Raw genomic sequence first — 26,536 nt, 5'->3', positions numbered from 1 at the left:
GAGGTAGATGTGAGTGTGTAGAGAAGAGAGGGTGGGCACTGCAGTGAGGCACAGGTGAGTGTGGAGAGGAGAGAGGGTGGGTACTGCAGTGTAATGATGCAGTGAGGTACTGGTGAGTTTTTAGAGGAAAGAAGGTAGACACTGCAGTGTAATGGGGCAGTGAGGAACAGGTGAGTGTGTATAGGAGAGAGGGTGAGCACTGCAATGTAGTGGTGCAGTGGGGTACAGGTGAGTGTGTAGAGGAGAGAGGGTGAGCACTACAGTGTAATGGTGCAGTGAGGCACAGATGAGTGTGTAGAGGAGAGAGTGTGAGCAGGTGAGCACTGCAGTGTAATGGTGCAGTGAGCACAGATGGGTGTGTAGAGGAGAGAGGGTGGGCACTGCAATGTAATGATGCAGTGAGGCACAGGTGAGCGTGTAGAGGAGAGAGGATGCGTACTGCAGTGTAATGGTGTAGTGAGGTACAGGTAAGTGTGTAGAGGAGAGAAGGTAGGCACTGCAGTGTAATGGTGCAGTGAGGCACAGGTGAGTGTGTAGAGGAGAGATGGTGAGCAGACGAGTACTGCAGTGTAATGGTGCAGTGAGGCACAGGTGAGTATGTCGAGAAGAAGGTAGGCACTGCAGTGTAATGGTGCAGTGATGCACAGGTGAGTGTGTAGAGGAGAGAAGGTAGGCACTGCAGTGTAATGGTGCAGTGAGGCACAGGTGAGTGTGTAGAGGAGAGTGGGTGGGCATTGCAGTGTAATGGTGCAGTGAGGCACAGGTGAGTGTGTAGAGGAGAGAGGGTGGACACTGCAGTGTAATGGTGCAGTGAGGTACAGATGAGTGTGTAGAGGAAAGTGGGTGGGCACTGCTATGAAATGGTGCAGTGATGCACAGGTGAGTGTGTAGAGGAGAGTGGGTGGGCATTGCAGTGTAATGGCGCAGTGATGCACAGGTGAGTGTGTAGAGGAGTGAGGTGGGCACTGCAGTGTAATGGTGCAGTGAGACACAAGTGAGTGTGTAGAGGAGAGAGGGTGGTCACTGCAGTGTAATGGTGCAGTGAGGCACAGGTGAATGTGTAGAGGAGAGAGGGTGGGCACTGCAGTGTAATGGTGCAGTGAGGCACAGGTGAGTGTGTAGAGGAGAGTGGGTGGGCACTGCTATGTAATGGTGCAGTGAGGCACAAGTGTAGTACTGCAATGTAGTATTCCCAGTAATATACATCAGTGAGAGTAACAGGAGAGTCCTGGCAGGAAAAAACTGCAGACAAAGTATAGCACTGTTGGTAATGACGGTAAAGTCCTCGGAGACCGTTGTCACTCCCATGTGATGACGACGCTGGACCCTTCCTTCCGTGCCCTCTCCTGGAGCTTGTGGTGGTCCCTGCATGTGATATCCTTACAATGGGACAAGTCAAGATGTCTTAAGTCATTTGTGGACCTAAGCAGCAGAGAGGCCCCCCACTGTGTGACATTACTGCGACACAAGGACACTGTCTTCAGCCTGCAGAGAGGGGGAGGTGGGCCTGATGCATAGACAACCTCAAACACCCTATCAAGGGATGTAGGAACCCCACAGAGAGAGAGACTTTCCAGTTTGAGGCACCCCTTCAAGAACGCTACCAAGAAGCCCCCCAGGTGATGCTGAAAGGTAGAGTTCAGAGAGCCTTCCTCTTCCAGAAGAAAGTTGAAGGTGTGCAGATGAGGAAGATGAAGGGGTATCCCTGCCCATGGAGGGAATTCCGGGTCATCCTGGAATAAAGTTTGGTAGAGCGCAGTGAAGTGGCCATGGAAGCTCTGCAGGTTCGGGCACCAGGTGAGCAGCGTAGACAATGATTCCACCTGGCACCAGAGCAAATTCTGTAGAGACAGGAAGCGTAGATTATCCCCTATGGCATGTAGATTTGTTAGCATCTCTTCCAAGGTCCTGTTCGGCTGTTCCGGGCAGTGCAGGGTCAACTGGGTGAGGTTTGGCCACTGGACCAAACTCCAGGTACTTACAGGCCGGATCCCAAGAGTGATGGCTGCCTCTTCCACTTCTCGGCACAAGGATCCCAGGTAGGACACATCTTCCTCCTCCATGTCTTCTAGCTTCCTCAGATGCAGACTGATAGAAGCAGGACCATTCAAGTTCTCCTTTCCTCTGAGCTTCTCTAACTCTGCTTTCTGTGACTGACTGTCCTGCACCTTTACTAGTCCATTACATCCACTCTTCCTGGCCGATCTTCTGCGTGCAACCTCAGCCAGTGATGGGAAGCTGTCAGTGGAGATGCCACCGTGGGCAAAAAGACCAGTGTGTATGAGTCGCAGAGCACTGAGCACAGAAGGGTTGGAGAGTTTCTCAAGGCTGGGAAGTGCCAACAAAACACAACATAAAGCATTTACCCACTGCTCTGGTTCTCCTTGTGGCTTCACGTCTTGCAGAAGAAGTATTCTCAGGGCCTGGCATGAAAACGTGGCCCGTTTCCGATGATATACTAGATCTAGCAGGGAAGAGGGGGAAAGCTTCCTGCACCTGGATATGTCCAATTCGCGGAGTCGCTGACAGCTGGAACCGATGGCAGCTAAAACAACCGAATCACATTGGGTATCGGAGAGACAAAGTTTCATAAGACGAGGTAACCTTTCCACAAGGTTGGCCAGGGACGCAGCAGGAATGCGGCTGCAGGAGTGCAAGTCCAGAGATGTCAGGAACTGCCGGGAGAGAAGAAGGAGATGGGACACTGAGTGATGATGGACATGGTAAAATGGTTGGAGAGACAAAATTCATGTTTATAGACCACAAAGAACTTCAGCAGACACAAAGAATAGTATTGGTAATGGCCACCTACCTTGCAGCGCACCGTCACCAGATCTATGATGGCTTTATTGATGAGTCCAGAACAAGAGCACAGACTCAGCTCTGTCAGGTGGGGCTGGAGAAGGAGGTGAAGGCTGGCCCTGGTCAACTTGTGAGAGTCTCCTAAAAGTTTTATCAGCTCCTGCACCAATGGTCCGGCTGTTAGAGAATACAGGAATATGGAATATTTATGGCAAACGTAACGCAACTGCTTCAGATCACCATTACTCTACTTCTAACATTATGGGAGCCTCTGTTATTGTGATGCTACATCTATGGGAGCCTCCGTTACTGTGACGCTACATCCATGGGAGCCTCCGTTACTGTGACGCTACATCTATGGGAGCCTCCGTTACTGTGACGCTACAACCATAGGAGCCTCCGTTACTGTGACGCTACATCTATGGGAGCCTCCGTTATTGTGACGCTACATCTATGGGAGCCTCCATTACTGTGACGCTACATCTATGGGAGCCTCCGTTACTGTGAGGCTACATCTATGGGAGCCTCCATTACTGTGAGGCTACATCTATGGGAGCCTCCATTACTGTGAGGCTACATCTATGGGAGCCTCCATTATTGTGAGGCTACATCTATGGGAGCCTCCATTACTGTGAGGCTACATCTATGGGAGCCTCCGTTATTGTGAGGCTACATCTATGGGAGCCTCCGTTATTGTGAGGCTACATCTATGGGAGCCTCCATTACTGTGAGGCTACATCTATGGGAGCCTCCATTACTGTGAGGCTACATCTATGGGAGCCTCCATTACTGTGAGGCTACATCTATGGGAGCCTCCATTACTGTGAGGCTACATCTATGGGAGCCTCCATTACTGTGAGGCTACATCTATGGGAGCCTCCATTACTGTGAGGCTACATCTATGGGAGCCTCCATTATTGTGAGGCTACATCTATGGGAGCCTCCATTACTGTGAGGCTACATCTATGGGAGCCTCCATTATTGTGATGCTACATCTATGGGAGCCTCCATTACTGTGAGGCTACATCTATGGGAGCCTCTGTTACTGTGAGGCTACATCTATGGGAGACTCTGTTACTGTGACAGCATTGACATCCCTATTGACATTACTAACCCAGCATCCACTAAACTTCTTACCCTTTTCACCTCCTTTGGCCTTTCTCAGTTGGACCCCTAATCTTCCACACTCACAACGTGGCCACTCCCTTGACCTGGTCTTCACTCACTGTTGTGACCCTTCTGACTTCTACAACTCTCCCTTCACCCTCTCTGACCACCATCTACGCTCCTCTCCTCCCCAGGGCCAGACGCACCCTCACAGACAGTGCTCTGGACCCCACTATCCTATCCTCACTCTGTACTGTTCTTTCTCTTATATCCAACATGTCCTGCCCCAACCAGACCTCCTCATTCTATAACTTCACCCTTATCTCCATATTTTTTTCTCATCTTCTCTGTCAACCTCTGTCCACTCCCTCATACTACATTCTCTCTCCCCCTCCACCTGCCCCCTGCACCCCTTCCCCACTTGTCTTCTTCACTCCCTCTAACCCACTGCATACTCTCACCTTGCTTATCTCTTCGCTCTCTACTGGCATATTTTCCTCTCCATTCAAACACGCTCTTGTCCCTCCTAGTCTTAAAAACCTAAACCTTGACCTTCCTCACCCGCTGGTTACTGTCCCATCTCCCTTCTCCTAGCTAACTCTCTAACAACCCCATTCTCATTACTCTTGAGTCTGGCTTTCGCCCACTCCACTGTAACTGCATTAATGACCTGCTCTTCCATCCAAGCCCAGGGGTCACTTCTCACTGCTTATCCTACTGGACCTTTCTGCTGCCTTCAGTGCTGTGGATCATCCTCTTCTCCACACCCTCCAGCCCATTGGCTTCTCTAGCACTGTTCTGGCCTGGTTCTCCTCTCTCCTCACCTCGCTCCTTCTGTGTTTACCTCGGCTCCACCTCATTATCCTTCCTCTCAGGGGTCCCCTGGGGGTTCTGTCCTTGGCTGACTTTTCTTCTCACTGTAACCCTCATCCCTGTGTGAAATCTTAAGCTCCTTTGGATTTCAGTATCACCTCTATGCCAATGACATGAAGCTATGGGCCTGAGTCTGCATATTTCGTTTGCTAATGGACACAACCATGTGCACTGCAGGTGGGGCAGATGTAACATGTGCATAGAGAGATACATGTGGGTGGTGTTTGTACTTCAAACTGACATATCTATATAATAAGTTGAAGAGTCTGTGTGCGTGTGTGTGTGTGTGCGTGTCCGACGCATTGCGGACACACCGTGGCACTCAGAGACACCGAATTCAGCAACAAGATACCTCTGGACCCGGTGGTGTGCACCTCGAAGCCGTTTTTGGGAAATTTCACTTAGAAATTTAAAAAAGACCAAGTTGTAATTTTCCTTCATTGAGGTTCTGGGGGAAAAATCGATGATCTGGGAAACCGTTTGCGAAGGAACAACTCCACACCTGATTTCATTGCTGTCATTGAGTATGAATGACATATTCAAACATTATGGTGAAGGCTTTAAACAATTAGGAAATAATTGAGGATATACATAGACCACACAACACACACACACATACACATTGTACATTCACACACACACACAGTACACCACATACGCACACATAGCACACAACACACACATTTATACGTAGAGCACCTCACACACTTACACATTGTACAGATACACACACAACACACCACATGCAGTACAATACAAATCCATACACACTACAGCACACACCCAAAAACAGTACAACAAACACACAGAACACACACACTTAAACATTGCCAGGATACGCAAAGCACACTACACACATATTTATACGTAGCACACATCACAAACTTACACATTCGGCAGATACACACAACACAACACTCACAGTACAACACACACCCACATTCACTATGACACACACCCAAAAACAGTACAATACACAAAACACACACTTAAACATTGCACAGATACACAAAGCACACTACACACACACAAATTTATACATAGCACACCTTACGCACTTACACATAGGGCAGATACACACAACACACACACATAACATACCTCTTACAGCACAACACACACCCACATTCACCACACACACCCAAAAAACAGTACGACACACACAAAACACACACTTAAACATTGCACAGATACACAAAGACACAACACACACACATACGGTATATACGTAGCACACCTCACACACTTACGCATTGGACAGATACATACAATACAACACACACAACCACATATACTACAACACACACACAAAAACAGTACAACACACACAAACACACAGAACACATAAAAAATAATTTGCCGTTTATTTAACCGTCTGTACCGGCAAATAAAAACTGTACCTAATGTACCGTTTCTACTTTGTTCCCCATATCCGTCTCTCCAGTCCTCCAGCCTGTCACTGCGCTCCCCGGCCAGTTGCACTGAGAAATCTTTGTCCTGGCCAATGCATTGATCAATACAAAGTGGGTACACTGCACTCACCCTGTTAGTCAGTTGGATATCAGGCACTGCTCTGCCTTAAGGGTTTCCCAGACTCTTTTGGTTCATAGATAATGTTTGGTCGATGGGCATGAGCGCTGCATGCATTTGTTTGAATGTTATGAGTATAAGAAGTTGAAGAATAAGACTGAGATGAAGATTTGTCACGTTATAGTGTACAATTTACTCAATAAATCGAGAAAAAAAATATGTTTACATAAAAGTACAGTACAAGCAAGAAATGAAAGTAGGATTAAAAAATAAATTCTGATTCAAACTGATAATTGTTTGGATGGCGGTGGGTTGCGAAACAAATCTATAGGTGGAGGGGGTATGGATATTGTGGGCATAATTGGTGTTTGGTACACCTACAGGGGGTCCCCAGTTGATGAGAAATTCTCACTACAGTGACACCGTAGGGGGATTTCCAATTGGGGTTCAGGTGGTCTCTTAGGGACCCCTTTACAATCCCGTTGGTCTCTTCTCCTGGAGCCTACGGTCTCCCTCAGTGATTGACTATCATTAAGGGAGACTGTAAGCTCAAGGAGAAGAGACCTACAGGATTGTAAAGGGTCCCTAAAAGACCACCTGGACCCCAATTGGGAATCCCCCTATGGTGACACTGTGACCGTGACACTGTAGTGAAAATCCCATCAATTGAGGGCCCCCTGTAGGTGTAACAAACACAGATTATGCCCACAATATCCATACCCCCACCTATAGAACTGTTTCACAACCCACCCCATCCAAACAATTATCAGTTTGAATCAGAATTTGAATCAGTTTGAATCACTTATTTTTTAATCCTACTTTCATTTCTTGATTGTACTTCTATGTACACTTACATTTTTTTCAAGATTTATTGAGTAAATTGTACACTTTGTAACATGGCAATTCTTTTTCTCAGTCTTATTCTTCAACTTCTTAAACTCCAAACCTTATCAATGCATCCATTGATGATTGTGATGGCTGGATCAGTGGATTCGCCCGGCGGGTGGAGGGAAGAATTTGGCCCATTGCACCCATTCCCAGTGGTGCATTACAGTGGTGCGGATAGTGTGCGTCACGTCATGACATCATGTGGCCAGGGCGCGGACCTGCTCCCACACTCAGGGGCTGCCCCACTGTTTGGTAGAGATGCCCGGTGCATGTGCTTTACAGATCCCCAGACCTCAGAGACTGCTGCAGGCAGCATCGGTGAGGGGCAGTGGCAGGGAGCGGTGAATTTTTGATTAATTATGGCGCGGTAAGTAACGCCCACCCCGGACCCCACGCACTCAGCGCCTGTAATTACACACCCTAGAAACTGTACCAATGAAAGTATAGAAATTGAGATGTGGACATGTCCCTTTCTGATTTTGTACCGATTTCTGACCCTCAGATGTTGGAGGATATGTCATAGGTGCTAAATCTCAGGAGTGGTTGTGGAATTCATCAACACATACAAGTTATCAACTCAGGAGCGTTGTGTTTCAAACAACAACACCACACCTGATTTCATTGCCGTCATTGAGTATCAATGCAAACACATTCTAACATTATGGTGGAATCTATAACAAATTACAATCTTAGGTCTTTGTCACAGCATACTGTAAGATGACATTTTTCAGCAATTTTGGAAATAAAGAAACCCCAAGGTTTTCCCGGGCAATGCCGGGCGGGTCAGCTAGTAGTATATATTGCAGTGTAAAAATCAGCCAGTATTTACCCTACACTGAAACAAAATAACTCACCCAAATCTAACTCTCTCTCTGCACTTGTTACATCTGACCCACCTGCAGTGTCCATGGTTTTGTCCATAAGCAAAGCTAATCGGGGCCTATATCTCTCCATTCATTACCTCTTGCACTCTCTCTCTCTGCCAACTCTTATTGGATGTCTGAGTGCTCTCTGAAGCTCAACATGGATAAAACCAAATCTAGAATCTTTCCTCCATCCATATGTCCACCATTATTGACCATCGATGATGACCATTCCCCAACATCTGCTGCTTGGATGTCACTCCTTGCAGACTACGTCTGATCCTTGGCTCAATCCTGTCAGTTATAGCTATACAACATTGCTCCCAACTGGCCATTTTCTCCTAGAGTGCAACTAAACGCATTATTTACTCACTGGTTATCTCACGGCTCGACTACTGCAACAGTCTCCGCAATGGCCTCCCACGCTCCCGGCTCACCCCCCTCCATTCTGTCCTCACTGGCCTCCCACGCTACCGGCTCGCTCCCCTCCATTCTGTCCTCACTGGCCTCCCATGCTACTGGCTTACCCCCCTCCATTCTGTCCTCACTGGCCGTCCATGCTACCGGCTCACCCCCTCCAGTCGGTCCTCACTGGCCTCCCGCACTACCAGCTCGCTCGTCTCCAGCCTGTCCTCACTGGCCTCCTACACTACCAGCTCACTCCCCTCCAGTCTGTCCTCACTGTCCTCCTGCACTACCAGCTCACTGGCCTCCCGCACTACCAGCTCGCTCCTCTCCAGCCTGTCCTCACTGGCCGTCCATGCTACCAGCTCACTCCCCTCCATTCTGTCCTAACTGGCCTCCTACACTACCAGCTCGCTCCCCTCCTGTCTGTCCTCACTGTCCTCCTGCACTACCAGCTCGCTCCCCTCCTGTCTGTCCTCACTGACCTCCCGCACTACCAGCTCGCTCCCCTCCTGTCCTCACTGTTCTCCTGCACTACCAGCTCGCTCCCCTCCTGTCTGTCCTCACTGTCCTCCTGCACTACCACCTCGTTGCCCTCCTGTCTGTCCTCACTGGCCTCCCGCACTCTCAGCTCGCTCCCCTGCAGTCTGTCCTCACTGTCCTCCTGCGCTACCAGCTCGCTCGCCTCCAGTCTGTCCTCACTGTCCTCCGGCACTCCCAGCTCGCTCCCCTCCAGTCTGTCCTCACTGGCTTCCTGCACTACCAGCTCGCTCCCCTCCAGTCTGTCCTCACTGGCCTCCTGCACTACCAGCTCCCTCCCCTCCAGTCTGTCCTCACTGTCCTCCTGCACTACCAGCTCCCTCCCCTCCATTCTGTCCTCACTGGCCTCCCGCACTCCCAGCTCCCTTCCCTCCATTCTGTCCTCACTGGCCTCCCGCACTCCCAGCTCACTCCCCCCGTCTGTCCTCACTGGCCTCCTGCACTACCAGCTCGCTCCCCTCCAGTCTGTCCTCACTGGCCTCCTGCACTACCAGCTCGCTCCCCTCCAGTCTGTCCTCACTGGCCTCCTGCACTACCAGCTCGCTCCCCTCCAGTCTGTCCTCACAGGCCTCACGGGCAGGTTATATGTCACAATAACATGGGTGTGAGTGGCACAAAAGATTTAGGGGCCTACAATATGTCCGCACTGGCTGCATTAGCCACCTCTACATTGCTTCAAGGGAATGTGAACTTTGTTTATATTTTACAAACTCCAGTCCTGGGCCTGGAGTCCCCGCAGTTCCCCCTTGATGGCCGCCCTGCACGCAGCCATAATAACCAACCCTCATTTCAAATCTTCTTGTATCTGCTACTACGTCAGGTTCTGGAAACATCTGCTCCCCTAATCCCTGTGCCAGAGGGTGGGTGACCCCACATGTACTGCCCCAGGAGGTCTATGTTCTGCTCCCATAATCCCTGTGCCAGAGGGCGGGTGACCCCACATGTACTGCCCCAGGGGGTCTATGTTTTGCTGTGTTACTCATATTACATTCAGGACAAGACATACCTAAATGAACTGCACTATTACTGCACTATCTGTGTGCACATTATATATGGGGGGGGGGGCATGTAATGACAGTGGAACGTTCAGCCTGGATCCTCCGAAACAAGAGTAAGATATTGTGAAGTGGTTTCACAGCCACTTTGGGGGGTGGGGGGGAGCTTATCACCACCGCAGGAGACTGGTGATAGCACTGGCTTCTACACAGGGCTGTATATAAGGACATATCAGTGGTGCATGGAGGAGGAGTCGGGTACTGCGCCACGTGCTATGGCAGAGCCACAGCCCACATCCTGGCACTTACCCAGCTGGTTGAAGGGCCCTTCTATGTACATAAAATTGTACTCCTCCATGTACTTGTCAGCATAGTCCGTCACCCAGAGGCTCTGCATGTTTTCTGCAATGCTCTGTAGGCACATATGGGTCAGCGTGGTCATATGACGTCTCGGTGACATCCTGGGGTCTCCTGGGCCTGTCGGAAGGAGAGAGGGTCCCATGTTAATGAACCGCGTTACTTTGACTGTGGGAGACACCCAAAGCCGTGGATACAGACGTTCAAAAGTGTTACATGGCTGACTACCACCAAAACTGGTATGTGCCAGCACAGATGCCCAAGCATGGCTATGTGGCACGTAGAAGAAGACAGATTATATACTGGATATACACTAGATGGCATGAAAACGATATAATGAAACTCACGATTTCCCTGAAACTACCTGAAATTCCCGGATAAATGGTAAAATGACACAAAGCACTGTTACAGAACATAGTGCGGGAGGCCAGTGACTGGAGCGGAGCGAGCTGGTAGTGCGGGAGGTCAGTGAGGACAGACTGGAGGGGAGAGAGCTGGTAGTGCAGGAGGCCAGTGAGGACAGACTGGAGGGGAGCAAGCTGGGAGCGTGGGAGGCCAGTGAGGACAGACTGGAGGGGAGCGAGCTGGTAGTGCGGGAGGTCAGTGAGGACAGGAGGGGAGCGAGCTGGTAGTGCGGGAGGCCAGTGAGGACAGACTGGAGGGGAGCGAGCTGGTAGTGCGGGAGGTCAGTGAGGACAGGAGGGGAGCGAGCTGGTAGTGCGGGAGGCCAGTGAGGACAGACTGGAGGGAAGCGAGCTGGTAGTGCAGGAGGCCAGTGAGGACAGACTGGAGGGGAGCGAGCTGGTAGTGCGGGAGGTCAGTGAGGACAGGAGGGGAGCGAGCTGGTAGTGCGGGAGGTCAGTGAGGACAGACTGGAGGGGAGCGAGCTGGTAGAGCGGGAGGCCAGTGAGGACAGACTGGAGGGGAGCGAGCTGGTAGTGCGGGAGGCCAGTGAGGACAGACTGGAGGGGAGCGAGCTGGTAGTGCGGGAGGCCAGTGAGGACAGACTGGAGGGGAGCGAGCTGGTAGTGCGGGAGGCCAGTGAGTACAGACTGGAGGGGAGCGAGCTGGGAGCGCGGGAGGCCAGTGAGGACAGACTGGAGGGGAGCGAGCTGGTAGTGCAGGAGGCCAGTGAGGACAGACTGGAGGGGAGCGAGCTGGTAGTGCGGGAGGCCAGTGAGGACAGACTGGAGGGGAGCGAGCTGGTAGTGCGGGAGGCCAGTGAGGACAGACTGGAGGGGAGCGAGCTGGTAGTGCGGGAGGCCAGTGAGTACAGACTGGAGGGGAGCGAGCTGGGAGCGCGGGAGGCCAGTGAGGACAGACTGGAGGGGAGCGAGCTGGGAGCGTGGGAGGCCAGTGAGGACAGACTGGAGGGGAGCGAGCTGGTAGTGCGGGAGACCAGTGAGGACAGGAGGGGAGCGAGCTGGTAGTGCGGGAGGTCAGTGAGGACAGACTGGAGGGGAGCGAGCTGGTAGTGCGGGAGGCCAGTGAGTACAGACTGGAGGGGAGCGAGCTGGGAGCGCGGGAGGCCAGTGAGGACAGACTGGAGGGGAGCGAGCTGGTAGTGCAGGAGGCCAGTGAGGACAGACTGGAGGGGAGCGAGCTGGTAGTGCGGGAGGCCAGTGAGGACAGGAGGGGAGCGAGCTGGTAGTGCGGGAGGTCAGTGAGGACAGACTGGAGGGGAGCGAGCTGGTAGTGCGGGAGGCCAGTGAGGACAGACTGGAGGGGAGCGAGCTGGTAGTGCGGGAGGCCAGTGAGTACAGACTGGAGGGGAGCGAGCTGGGAGCGCGGGAGGCCAGTGAGGACAGACTGGAGGGGAGCGAGCTGGTAGTGCAGGAGGCCAGTGAGGACAGACTGGAGGGGAGCGAGCTGGTAGTGCGGGAGGCCAGTGAGGACAGGAGGGGAGCGAGCTGGTAGTGCAGGAGGTCAGTGAGGACAGGAGGGGAGCAAGCTGGTAGTGCGGGAGGTCAGTGAGGACAGACTGGAGGGGAGAGAGCTGGTAGTGCGGGAGGCCAGTGAGGACAGGAGGGGAGTGAGCTGGTAGTGTGGGAGGTCAGTGAGGACAGGAGGGGAGCAAGCTGGTAGTGCGGGAGAACAGTGAGGATAGGAGGGGAGCGAGCTGGTAGTGCGGGAGGACAGTGAGGACAGGGGGGGAGTGAGCTGGGAGTGCGGGAGGCCAGTGAGGACAGACTGGAGGGGAGCGAGCTGCTAGTGCAGGAGGCCAGTGACGACAGACTGGAGGGGAGCGAGCTGGTAGTGCGGGAGGCCAGTGAGGACAGGGGGGAGTGAGCTGGTAGCGCAGGAGGCCAGTGAGGACACACTGGAAGGGAGCGAGCTGGTAGCACAGAAGGCCAGTGAGGATAGACTGAAGGGGAGCGAGCTGGTAGTGCAGGAGGCCAGTGAGAACAGACTGGAAGGGAGCAAGCTGGTAGCGCGGGAGGCCAGTGAGGACAGATTGAAAGGGAGCAAGCTGTTAGCACAGGAGGACAGTGAGGACAGACTGAAGGGGAGCGAGCTGGAAGCGCTGGAGGCTGGTGAGGACAGACTGGAAGGGAGCAAGCTGGTAGCGCGGGAGGCCAGTGAGGACAGATTGAAAGGGAGCAAGCTGTTAGCACAGGAGGACAGTGAGGACAGACTGGAGGGGAGCGAGCTGGTAGCGGGAGGCCAGTGAGGACAGACTGGAGGGGAGCGAGCTGGTAGTGGGAGGCCAGTGAGGAAAGACTGGAGGGGAGCGAGCTGATAGCGCAGGAGGCCAGTGAGGACAAACTGGAAGGAAGCAAGCTGGTAGCGCAGGAGGCCAGTGAGGACAGACTGAAGGGGAGCAAGCTGGAAGTGCGGGAGGCCAGTGAGCACAGACTGGAGGGGAGCGAGCTGGTAGCGCAGTAGGTCAGTAAAGACAGACTGGAGGGGAGCGAGCTGGTAGTGGGAGGCCAGTGAGGAAAGACTGGAGGGGAGCAAGCTGATAGTGCAGGAGGCCAGTGAGGACAAACTGGAAGGAAGCAAGCTGGTAGCGCAGGAGGCCAGTGAGGACAGACTGAAGGGGAGCAAGCTGGAAGTGCGGGAGGCCAGTGAGCACAGACTGGAGGGGAGCGAGCTGGTAGCGCAGTAGGTCAGTGAGGACAGACTGGAGGGGAGCGAGCTGGTAGCACAGGACGCAAGTGAGAACAGACTGGAATGGAGCAAGCTGGTAGCGCGGGAGGCCAGTGAGGACAGACTGGAGTGGAGCGAGCTGGTAGTGCAGGAGGCCAGTGAGAACAGACTGGAGGGGAGCGAGCTGGTAGTGCGGGAGGCAAGTGAGGACAGACTGGAGGGGAGCGAGCTGGTAGTGTGGGAGGTGAGTGAGGACAGATTGGACGGGGAGCAAGCTGGTAGAGCGGGAGGCCAGTGAGGACAAACGGGAGGGGAGCGAGCTGGTAGTGCGGGAGGCCAGTGAGGACAGGAGGGGAGCGAGCTGGTAGTGCGGGAGGTCAGTGAGGACAGACTGGAGGGGAGCGAGCTGGTAGTGCAGGAGGTCAGTGAGGACAGACTGGAGGGGAGCGAGCTGGTAGTTCAGGAGGACAATGGAAACTAAAATTTTCAATTTATCAGACCGTACTCTAACAAGTTCGGAGCTGAGTGTCTTAAGTAAGGGACTAAAATTTGTCCCCTCCTTCATTCCTACATCTTTCGATTATTCTTAGATGTGCAAAAGTATATACGCAAATTAGCGATAAAACGCTTTTTCGCACAAAAAGAAAAAGACAATGTACCAATTGTTGATACCAATCCCAACACATCACAATCTAAATTTAAGGTTGCATCCACTTTTTATCCTACCCATTGCAGAGGATCTTTCCTTGATTGCTTCAATACAATTGTATGTGAAGAAATTGAAAAAATCACAAAAAGAAGCAAAAAAAGGAAATTGAATCTCACTAAAAAGGAATCAGAGGCTTTAAAAGATCTGAAAGATGATAAGAATCTAATTGTAAAGCCAGCTGATAAGGGGGGGGGGGGGTCGTATTGATGAATAAAGATGCCTATTTGGCAGAGATTAATTAACAACTGGACCAGGGGGACACATACAAAAAATTAAGGGGAGATCCCACATCCAAAATTCAAAAAGCCTTATTGTCATTAACAACTAAAGCCTTGACAGATGGTATCATTTCAAAACAAGAATTTGAATTTTTGAATATCTGTGAACCAAGTATACCATCAATATACGTACTCCCAAAGGTCCACAAGGACCCAAACCCCCCCCCCCCCCCGGCCGCCCGATTATATCGGGCTGCAACAGTCTGACAAGCAACCTGTCAGCCTATGTAGATTCATATCTACAACCGCTAGTATTAAATACTAAAGCCTACCTTAGAGACACTGGACATGTCCTCAATAAAATAACAAATATTGAATGGTCGGCCGATCAGTGGTTATGTACAGCTGACGTTGGGACCTTATATACTATTATTGACATTAATAAAGGTTTGGAAGCAGTTACATACTTTTTAAACAAAAGTGACCTATCAGAACCTCTCCGAACTTTTTTATTAGACAGTATTTCATTTATACTTTTGAATAACTACTTTTTGCATGAGGGTTCCTATTATCTTCAGTGTATGTGGACTGCAATGGGCACCAGGTTTGCCCCTAGCTACGCAAATTTATTTATGGCACACTGGGAAGACCAAATAGTGTGGCCAGATGGCGAGCTAGGGGCGGGTCTGGTGTCCTGGAGTCGGTTTATAGACGACATCCTTTTTGTTTGGTCAGGTGAAAGACTTGATCTTGATATCTTCTGTACTAAGCTTAATGAAAATGACCGCCAAATTAAATTAACGTTTGATTGTAGTCAGGAGAATGTATCCTTCCTGGACCTTAAGCTGTATATAGATAATAATACGCTAAAAACTAAAACTTTCAGGAAGGAGACAGACTCCAATAGTTTTATTCAAACTACGAGTCAGCACCATAAAAATTGGCTCGAAGCCATTCCATTTGGCCAATTTTCACGTATCAAACGTAATTGTACTGATCCATCTATATGTGATGAACAAATCCATGAAGTGTCCGAACGTCTTAGTGTAAAGGTTATCCTGATAGTCTATTAAAGAAAGCTAAGGAAAGAATTGAGAATGTGGAGAGATCCACCTTATTGGAGGTTAAACCAAAACAGGAAAATAATGACAGGTTTAAATGGGCCTTCATCAGCAAATACAGCACTGTACACAAAGATGTGGAAAAGATCTTTCGAAAAAACTGGCACTTATTACAAGGTGATCCCATTATAGGATTAGAACTTCCTTCTAAATCCCAGTTTATATACAAAAAAGCTCCATCTCTTAAAGACCACCTTGTACACAGTTCTACAGATGGTGAATTACGCCAAACCATCAGAACTATTGGGTTCCACCGTTGTGGTTCTTGTCTGATGTGCAGGACAGTTAAATCAAAGGATAGAAAATTTGACCAATTCGTCTTGAATGGTCAATCATTTTCAATCAAATAGTTTATCACCTGCCATTCTCGTAATGTGGTCTATGCCCTGGAATGTAGCTGTGGTCTTGCCTATATCGGCAAGACATCCAGACAACTTAAGACTAGAGCATCAGAGCACATATATAATATTCATAAGAAATTTGAAAATCATACTGTGTCAGAGCACTTTAGAATTAAGCATAATGCAAATGAATGCCACATTAAACAATTCTGTGGTATCCAATTAATCTTACCTAAAATTCGCTCAAATTACCTAGCAAAACGCCTCTCCAGAACTGAGATGCGTTGGATACATCGCCTTGGGACACAAGTCCCAAAGGGTCTAAATACCGAATTTGAATTAAAACCTTTCCTCACCTAGGGCCTTATTTTGGTTCATTCTTTCTGACAAAATCCTTCTTAGATGGGCAAAACCATGTGCACTGCAGGTGGGGCAGGTGTTACTTGTGCAGAGAGAATTAGATTTGGGTGGGGTTTTACTTCAAAGTGAGATCTATATTGCAGTGTAAAAATAAAGCAGTCAGTATTTTCCCTGCACAGAAACAAAATTACTCACCCAAATCTAATTCTCTCTGCACATGTTACATCTGCCCCCCCTGCAGTGCACATGGTTTTGTCCATCTAAGAAGGATTTTGTCAGAAAGAATGAACCAAAATAAGGCCCCTAGTATGGTATTCTATCTCTTTCCTTATTTCTCCTATTGGGTGTAGGCATAAATGTAGATCGATGCATTTTTTAATTATTTTTATTTTTTCTACAGATTCTATGGAGACATATTTTACATATTTTTCCTATTTGTGAATGATATCCGACTTCCGTATGAGCATATCCAATATTACTGGCATATAGGAAACTATTTTGCTTTGGAACGCAAACTGTGCCTTCTAAAATAGGTGACACGCAACTATTTCCGGTTTCTGCTGCAGAGGAATAAGCCGAGTGCACTCCTTATGCCACTAGGAACCAAACCACTGTGCAGCATTCAGCCGGAGTCCGCTATACAGGACGCTTCGTTTCTTCATTGTAGTTGCGGTGACGCACATCCGGCCATTTGGAATGCATATCCGGTATTTGGAACGCATCTCCATTTTGGTTCACCCGGAAGTCGGAAATCATACGCCGATTAGCGGCGATTGTTTACAGCTGTATCCAGGTATATATACCTGTGCTTGGACATTACTTCAGCACGCTTCTGAAGAAGGACTTAGTTCCGAAATGCGTCTAGCGTGCTACCCAGCTTTTAAATCGTTGGACCGGTGTATCTTGGAGGGCTCTGCGGCGTGGATCCTAAGGACTGTGGCTGTCTGTTTCCGGAAACGGGGAACCCAGGACCAAAGGACTTTGAACAACATCTGCCTGCTGTTTTGCCCAAAAGGATCACTTGTCTTGTGCTTTTACCAAAGTCACTTTAATGTAAGTGCAACTATTGTATTAAATTCTTTTTATCCAATTGATCTGCACTATGCTTTGTTGTATTGTGTCTCCCCTGTTTCATCATTAGGGGAGAACCAAAGAACTCTGCAATTTGGTACTACACTCTGTGAAATCAGTTTACCAGTACCCTTTGAGCATAAGCGAGCTGGTAGTTCAGGAGGACAGTGAGGACAGACTGGAGGGAAGCGAGCTGGTAGTTCAGGAGGACAGTGAGGACAGACTGGAGGGGAGCGAGCTGGTAGTTCAGGAGGACAGTGAGGACAGACTGGAGGGGAGCGAGCTGGTAGTGCAGGAAGCCAGTGAAGATAGACTGGAGGGGAGCGAGCTGGTAGTGCGGGAGGCCAGTGAGGACAGACTGGAGGGGAGCGAGCTGGGAGCGTGGGAGGCCAGTGAGGACAGACTGGAGGGGAGCGAGCTGGGAGTGCAGGAAGCCAGTGAAGATAGACTGGAGGGGAGCGAGCTGGGAGCGTGGGAGGCCAGTGAGGACAGACTGGAGGGCAGTGAGCTGGGAGTGCGGGAGGCCAGTGAGGACAGACTGGAGCGGAGCGAGCTGGTAGTGCGGGAGGCCAGTGAGGACAGACTGGAGGGGAGCGAGCTGGGAGCGTGGGAGGCCAGTGAGGACAGACTGGAGGGGAGCGAGCTGGGAGTGCAGGAAGCCAGTGAAGATAGACTGGAGGGGAGCGAGCTGGGAGCGTGGGAGGCCAGTGAGGACAGACTGGAGGGCAGTGAGCTGGGAGTGTGGGAGGCCAGTGAGGACAGAGTGGAGGGAGCAAACTGGTACTGCAGGATACCAGACTGGATGGGAAGGGGGCTGGGAGCATGGAAGGCCTGTGTCACACCCCTAATCTGTCATATCCCTCACCCCTGTCACACCCATCATTTGTGTCACACCCCTCACCTGTGTCACACCTAGTGTGCATCCCTGGGGTGACTGTCGTTCTCAGTCTTTTTTGGGATTTTCATGGCCCAGAATCAAACCTAGTATTAGGGACCCACCAGACACATATACTGTATATGCAGGACAGTGGTCTGGTATTTCTTGGCCAATAAATATGCCAAGTCCCAGCATGATAGCACCTCGTTCTTAAGGTGGCCATACACACGCAGATTTATCTTCAGATCTGGCTGGTTGGAACAAACACATGGTTATGGATGAGAGCAAATGACAGTTGACCATTTGCTTGGAAATGCTGGAAAACTGACAAACTGTCACTCATCCATAACCATGTTTTTGTTCCAACCAGCCATATCTGAAGATAAAGCTTACTAGTGTATGGGCACCTTTACTGTGCAATCGGGACGTCCAAGGTCTCCGTCCAGCACATTACCAGTATCCCACCAAGCTGTCACCTGTACCGATGCCCGCTCACCTCTCCCATGGGCAGCGGAGGGCCTCCTGCCAGTGACAGGTCTCAGGTACAGCATGGAAGCTGCCCTCCCGAGGTGGAACTGTATGTAAAGGGAGTTTAGGGTCAGAATGGGACAAAGGGAACTATTTGGATCACAATTGAAGCAGAAGAATGAGAAATAGACATTAAAAACCAGACAGAGATGAGAATTAGGGGGCATATGTACTAAGCCTTGGGGAGAGATAAAGTACCAGCCGATCATGTGCTGTGATTTTTCACACCCAGCATGTAGCATGGCAGTTAGGAGCTGATTTATTCCTTACATTCCATACATAGGCCCCTATGACTTGGCAGTGGTGTACATTGCACAGTCGGTAGTATAATGGCTGCTGTGCTCTGATATATAGCATATCTTCTGTTTATGGATGTAAGTACATAATGATGGAATCGGGACATCTGTCAGAATGAACTTAGGTCTACAGTCATTAGGTCGACCCCACTAGGTCGACTGGCAGGAAGGTCGACCTGACTTAAGGTCGACATGGGCCAAGGTCGACATGACTTAAGGTCGAATTTGCATAAAGGTCGACATGAGGAAGGTCGACTGGTCATAAGGTCGACATGGGTTTTTCACTGTTTTTTTATCCGAATGTGGACACAGGTGGCAATGAGAATCGGACCCTCGCAGCGCTCGCTTCGCTCGCTATGCGTCGGGCACGGTGCCTCGCTGCGCTCGGCACACTATTTTATTCTCCCACCACGCCCTAGTGGATGGTAGGGCATGAAATACCGCCTGTCGGCACGTCGGCTCAAAAAACAGTGAAAAACCCATGTCGACCTTATGACCAGTCGACCTTCCTCATGTCGACCTTTATGCAAATTCGACCTTAAGTCATGTCGACCTTGGCCCATGTCGACCTTAAGTCAGGTCGACCTTCCTGCCAGTCGACCTAGTGGGGTCGACCTAATGACTGTAGACCTAAGTTCATTCTAATAGATGACCGCATCCCATAATGATGGAGTACTGCGGTACACGGTCTCACCATGCTGACATGCCGGACATGGGGCCTTATTCTAGTTCACTCTTTCTGGCAAAATCCTTCTTAGATGGGCAAAACCATGTGCACTGCAGGTGGGGCAGATGTAACTTGTGCTGAGAGAATTAGATTTGGGTGGGGTTTCAGTAGCGCACGCAGGGGGGGTTTCTGAGTACCCAGAAACCCCCCCCAGGAGTCTAAGGGTCATAGCCTGAAAGCTGAGGGTCCCCTCTTTCCAAGGGTACAAGAATTTTAAAAATCGGCCCTTGGGAACCGGAGATATCTGACTTCAAAGCAGTGGTCCCCATCCAAGCCTGTTAATTGCTCTTCCCAGTCAGATATTTCAGGTTTTGTCTGACTTAGAGTTTTTATGAGGATATATTCCAAAAGCTGGGACTCTCCCGCTTTGATGGACACTAGCAGCTTATATCTAATGTGCCCAGAACCAGAGATATCAGCCTTCCAGCAGCTGGTTACTGCTCCAGCTCCACACACCTATTATGTAGTTTTATATTCTCGTTGGCAGATTGCTCTGCCTCCTGAACTCTGATCCCCTAGTCCCTAATACCATCTGGTAGGTGGGATTCTCTAGTTATTAATTCCATTAAAATCTAAGAAATCTATTTCCGGGAACTGGAGATATCTGCAGTCAAGCAAGCTGTCCCACCAGAAAATTATGAATAATAAGCCCACTACACTATACACCCCTCCTCTGCATATTAAACATCCTCTACCACCCTGGAAGTTATGTATCAGGGCCCCTTCATTCAGCCCAATGCCCCCTTCTCCCACCCCATCTCCCACCATCTGTGCAGTAAAGGGGTAATTAGTGGAAATTACTGATCCAGGCCCTACATGCTGAGCGGGTGATATAATACCCCCTACCACCCGCAGGACATCAAAGCTTCCCCCACCCCTACCGCTGGAGGATCGGTAGGTGCCCCAATACATTGCTATGCCCAGGGCTCTACACTGCTGTTGACGCCCTTGTATGTGTATATATATATATGTATGTATGTATGTATGTATGTATGTGTGTGTGTGTGTGTGTGTGTGTGTGTGTGTGTGTGTATATATGTATACACATATGTATATTTTTTATTATTATTATTTATATACATTAAGTCTATCTATAATACTTTAACTGACCCGCCATATACTGGGTCACCTAAGTGTCCATCTCCGTGCTTTGCTCCGCCCCTCTGGAAACCCCCTTCTGAAAATCCTGCGTTTGCCCCTGGGTTTTACTTCAAAGTGAGATCTATATTGCAGTGTAAAATAAAGCAGTCAGTATTTTCCCTGCACAGAAACAAAATTACTCACCCAAATCTAATTCTCTCTGCACATGTTACATCTGCCCCACCTGCAGTGCACATGGTTTTGTCCATCTAAGAAGGATTTTGTCAGAAAGAATGAACCAAAATAAGGCCCATGGTGAGATCCGGTAACTGGTGCTGGGTGTCACTAATTACAGAATCACCCTTTCTTATTGGGGGTTTACGCACATCTGAAGGAGGCGGCATAATAGATGAACCCCACATACAGCACTCTGTGCTGTCTCTCCTGTACTCTGTGCTGTCTCTCCCTGTACTTTGTGCTGTCTCTTCTGTACTCTGCGGCTTCTGTGCTGTCTCTTCCAGTACTCTGCGGCCTCTAATCTGTCTCTTTCTCCCTGTACTCTGTGCTGTCTCTTCTGTTCTCTGCGGCTTCTGTGCTGTCTCTTCCTGTACTCTGCGGAGTCTAATCTGTCTCTTTCTCCCTGTACTCTGTGCTGTCTCTTTCTCCCTGTACTCTGCGGCCTCTAAGATGTCTCTCTCTTTCTGTACTCTGTGCTGTCTCTCCCTGTACTCTGCGGTCTCTGTGCTGTCTCTCCCTGTACTCTGTGGTCTCTGTGCTGTCTCTCCCTGTACTCTGTGGTCTCTGTGCTGTCTCTCCCTGTACTCTGCAGTCTCTGTACTGTCTCTCCCTGTACTCTGCGGTCTCTGTGCTGTCTCTCCCTGTACTCTGCGGTCTCTGTGCTGTCTCTCCCTGTACTCTGCGGTCTCTGTGCTGTCTCTCCCTGTACTCTGCGGTCTCAGTGCTGTCTCTCCCTGTACTCTGCGGTCTCAGTGCTGTCTCTCCCTGTACTCTGCGGTCTCTGTGCTGTCTCTCCCTGTACTCTGCGGTCTCTGTCTCCTGTACTCTGTGCTGTCTCTCCCTGTACTCTGCGGTCTCAGTGCTGTCTCTCCCTGTACTCTGCGGTCTCTGTGCTGTCTCTCCCTGTACTCTGCGGTCTCAGTGCTGTCTCTCCCTGTACTCTGCGGTCTCAGTGCTGTCTCTCCCTGTACTCTGACGTCTCTGTGCTGTCTCTCCCTGTACTCTGCGGTCTCTGTGCTGTCTCTCCCTGTACTCTGCGGTCTCTGTGCTGTCTCTCCCTGTACTCTGCGGTCTCTGTGCTGTCTCTCCCTGTACTCTGCGGTCTCTGTGCTGTCTCTCCCTGTACTCTGCGGTCTCTGTGCTGTCTCTCCCTGTACTCAGTGGTCTCTGTGCTGTCTTTCCCTGTACTCTGCGGTCTCTGTGCTGTCTCTCCCTGTACTCTGCGGTCTCTGTGCTGTCTCTCCCTGTACTCTGCGGTCTCTGTGCTGTCTCTCCCTGTACTCTGCGGTCTCTGTACTGTCTCTCCCTGTACTCTGTGGTCTCTGTGCTGTCTCTCCCTGTACTCTGCGGTCTCTGTACTGTCTCTCCCTGTACTCTGCGGTCTCTGTGCTGTCTCTCCCTATACTCTGCGGTCTCTGTGCTGTCTCTCCCTGTACTCTGCGGTCTCTGTACTGTCTCTCCCTGTACTCTGCGGTCTCTGTGCTGTCTCTCCCTGTACTCTGCGGTCTCTGTGCTGTCTCTCCCTGTACTCTGCGGTCTCTGTACTGTCTCTCCCTGTACTCTGTGGTCTCTGTGCTGTCTTTCCCTGTACTCTGTGGTCTCTGTGCTGTCTCTCCCTGTACTCTGCGGTCTCTGTGCTGTCTCTCCCTGTACTCTGCGGTCTCTGTACTGTCTCTCCCTGTACTCTGTGGTCTCTGTGCTGTCTTTCCCTGTACTCTGTGGTCTCTGTACTGTCTCTCCCTGTACTCTATGGTCTCTGTGCTGTCTTTCCCTGTACTCTGTGGTCTCTGTGCTGTCTTTCCCTGTACTCTGTGGTCTCTGTGCTGTCTCTCCCTGTACTCTGAGGTCTCTGTGCTGTCTCTCCCTGTACTCTGCGGTCTCTGTCTCCTGTACTCTGTGCTGTCTCTTCCTGTACTAACTTCCATGTCTCTCTGATCTGCCTGTCAGTATACTTCTCTGTCTCCTGTACTCTGCGGCCTCTATGATGTCTCTCCCTGTACTCTGCGGTCTCTGTGCTGTCTCTCCCTGTACTCTGCGGTCTCTGTGCTGTCTCTCCCTGTACTCTGCGGTCTCTGTGCTGTCTCTCCCTGTACTCTGCGGTCTTTGTCTCCTGTACTCTGTGCTGTCTCTTCCTGTACTAACTTCCATGTCTCTCGGATATGCCTGTCAGTATACTTCTCTGTCTCCTGTACTCTGTGGTCTCTCCTCTCTCTCTCTCTCTCTCTCTGAGATTCTCGCTCTCCTGCACTCACCTGTCTCCCAGACTTTGTCCTGTGGATCCCACTGTACACAGGAAATTCTTCCCTGTGTGTCCCTGGCCCTCACTGCCTGGTTCTTCTCACACCCTATTTCCTGCTGTGTCATTGACTCCTCCTAATACTTTTACTGCTCTAAGCCTGCACCCAGCCGCGTCTGCCAGCCTGCACCCAGCCTCCTCTGCCAGCCTGCGCCCTGCCCCCTCTGCCAGCCTGCGCCCAGCCCCCTCTGCCAGCCTGCACCCAGCCTCCTCTGCCAGCCTGCAGCCAGCCCCCTCTGTCAGCCTGTGCCATGCACACAGCCCCCCCTGCCAGCCTGTGCCCTGCCAACAGCCCTGTCTGCAACCTTCACCCAACCCTCGCTGCCAGCCTGCACCCTATACCATCTGCAATTTGCACCCAGCCCCCTCTGCCAGCCTGTGCCCCGCCCCCTCTGCCAGCCTGCACCCTATACCATCTGCAACCTGCACCCAGCCCCCTCTGCCAGCCTGCACCATGTCCTCTGCCAGCCTGTGCCCTGCACCCAGCCCCCTCTGCCAGCCTGCATCCTGTACCCAGCCCCCTCTGCCAGCCTGTGCCCTGCACCCAGCCATCTCTGCCAGCCTGCATCCTGCACCCAGCCCCCTCTGCCAGCCTGTGCCCTACACCCAGCCCCCTCTGCCAGCCTGCATCCTGCACCCAGCCCCCTCTGCCAGCCTGCACCCTGTCCTTTGCCAGCCTGTGCCCTGCACCCAGCAGCCTCTGCTAGCCTGTGCCCTGTACCCAGCCCCCTCTGCCAGCCTGCACCCAGCCCCCTCTGCCAGCCTGCTCCTTGAACCCAGCCCCCTCTGCCAGCCTGCTCTTTGAACCCAGCCCCCTCTGCCAGCCTGTACCCTGCACCCAGCACCCTCTAAGAGCCTGTGCCCTGCACCCAGCCCTGTCTGCCGACTTGCGCCCTGCACCCGTTCACACAGCCCCTTCTGCCAGCCTGCACCCTGCACACAGCCGCCTCTGCCAGCCTGTTCCCTGCACACAGCCCTGTCTGCCAGCCTGCACCCTATACCATCTATCTGCAACCTGCCCCCTCTGCCAGCCTGTGCCCTACACCCTCCGCCATCCTGCGCCTTGCACCCAACCCTCTCTTCCAGCCTGTGCCCTGCCCATCTGCCAGCCTGCTCCCTGCACCCAGACACATTACACATTACAGCACTATAATGCAGGTGCGATATGTCACAGGACTATGATGCAGTCACTGTATATATCAGCAGCAGGAAGCGGGCACTGTATATCACAGCACTAGGATGCTGTCACGGGCACTGTATATACCAGCAGTAGGAAGCAGGCACTGTATATCAATGCACTGGGGCACTGTCACTGTATATACCAGCAGTAGGACACAGGCGCTGTATATCACAGCACTGGGATGCTGTCACTGACTCGGTATATACCAGCAGTAGGACACAGGCGTTGTATATCACAGCACTGGGATACTGTCACTGGCACAGTATATACCAGCAGTAGGACACAGGCGCTGTATATCACAGCACTGGGATGCTGTCACTGGCACAGTATATACCAGCAGTAGGACACAGGCGCTGCATACCACAGCACTGGGATGCTGTCACAGGCATGGTATATACCAGCAGTAGGACACAGGCGCTGTATAACACAGCACTGGGATGCTGTCACTGGCACGGTATATATCAGCAGGAGGACACAGGCGCTGCATATCACAGCACTGGGATGCTGTCACTGGCACGGTATATACCAGCAGTAGAACATAGGCGCTGCATATCACAGCACTAGGATGCTGTCACTGGCACGGTATATACCAGCAGTAGGACACAGGCGCTGTATATCACAGCACTGAGATACTGTCACTGACTCGGTATATACCAGCAGTAGGACACAGGCGCTGTATATCACAGCACTGGGATGCTGTCACTGACTCGGTATATACCAGCAGTAGGACACAGGCGCTGTATATCACAGCACTGAGATACTGTCACTGACTCGGTATATACCAGCACTAGGATATAGGCGCTGTATATCACAGCACTGGGATGCTGTCACTGGCACGGTATATACCAGCAGTAGGACACAGGCGCTGTATAACACAGCACTGGGATACTGTCACTGGCACGGTATATACCAGCAGTAGGACACAGGCGCTGTATATCACAGCACAGGGATGCTGTCACTGGCACGGTATATACCAGCAGTAGAACATAGGCGCTGCATATCACAGCACTAGGATGCTGTCACTGGCACGGTATATACCAGCAGTAGGACACAGGCGCTGTATATCACAGCACTGAGATACTGTCACTGACTCGGTATATACCAGCAGTAGGACACAGGCGCTGTATATCACAGCACTGGGATGCTGTCACTGACTCGGTATGTACCAGCAGTAGGACACAGGCGCTGTATATCACAGCACTGGGATGCTGTCACTGACTCGGTATATACCAGCAGTAGGACACAGGCGCTGTATATCACAGCACAGGGATGCTGTCACTGGCACGGTATATACCAGCAGTAGGACACAGACGCTGTATAACACAGCACTGGGATGCTGTCACTGACTCGGTATATACCAGCAGTAGGACACAGGCGCTGTATAACACAGCACTGGGATACTGTCACTGTATATACCAGCAGTAGGACACAGGCGCTGTATATCACAGCACTGGGATGCTGTCACTGACTCAGTATATACCAGCAGTAGGACACAGGCGCTGTATAACACAGCACTGGGATGCTGTCACTGACTCGGTATATACCAGCAGTAGGACACAGGCGCTGTATAACACAGCACTGGGATGCTGTCACTGACTCGGTATATACCAGCAGTAGGACACAGGCGCTGTATATCACAGCACTGGGATGCTGTCACTGACACAGTATATCAGCAGTAGGACACAGGCGCTGTATATCACAGCACTGGGATGCTGTCACTGACACGGATATATCAGCAGTAGGACACAGGCGCTGCATATCACAGCACTGGGATGCTGTCACTGGCACGGTATATACCAGCAGTAGGACACAGGCGCTGTATATCACAGCACTGGGATGCTGTCACTGTATATACCAGCAGTAGGACACAGGCGCTGTATATCACAGCACTGGGATGCTGTCACTGGCACGGTATATACCAGCAGTAGGACACAGGCGCTGCATATCACAGCACTGGGATGCTGTCACTGGCACGGTATATACCAGCAGTAGGACACAGGCACTGCATACCACAGCACTGGGATGCTGTCACTGGCAGGGTATAT

At 51.1% G+C, this 26,536-nt stretch overlaps 1 protein-coding gene across 2 annotated transcripts; it reads right to left on the bottom strand.

The window, feature by feature from the left end:
- Positions 1-852: 852 nt before the first annotated feature.
- On the bottom strand, positions 853-23,451 carry LOC146063024 (uncharacterized). 2 transcript variants are annotated; one of them, XM_083175062.1, is made up of 4 exons: positions 23,268-23,451; positions 10,313-10,480; positions 2,813-2,979; positions 853-2,675 (listed from the first exon to the last, which is right to left on the bottom strand). In XM_083175062.1, exons 1-4 carry the CDS (start codon positions 23,377-23,379, stop codon positions 1,299-1,301), a joined length of 1,824 nt encoding a protein of 607 aa, XP_083031188.1. In that variant the 5' UTR covers positions 23,380-23,451; the 3' UTR covers positions 853-1,298. The 2 variants fall into 2 exon arrangements, with proteins under 2 accessions (XP_083031188.1, XP_083031249.1); XM_083175123.1 differs by lacking the exon at positions 23,268-23,451 and adding an exon at positions 17,003-17,334.
- Positions 23,452-26,536: the final 3,085 nt, after the last annotated feature.

The sequence above is a fragment of the Crinia signifera genome, chromosome 1 (genome assembly GCF_055691185.1).
Source record: "Crinia signifera chromosome 1, ASM5569118v1, whole genome shotgun sequence".
Classification (NCBI taxonomy): Eukaryota; Metazoa; Chordata; class Amphibia; order Anura; family Myobatrachidae; genus Crinia; species Crinia signifera.
This window is presented reverse-complemented; position numbering and strand designations above follow the sequence as displayed.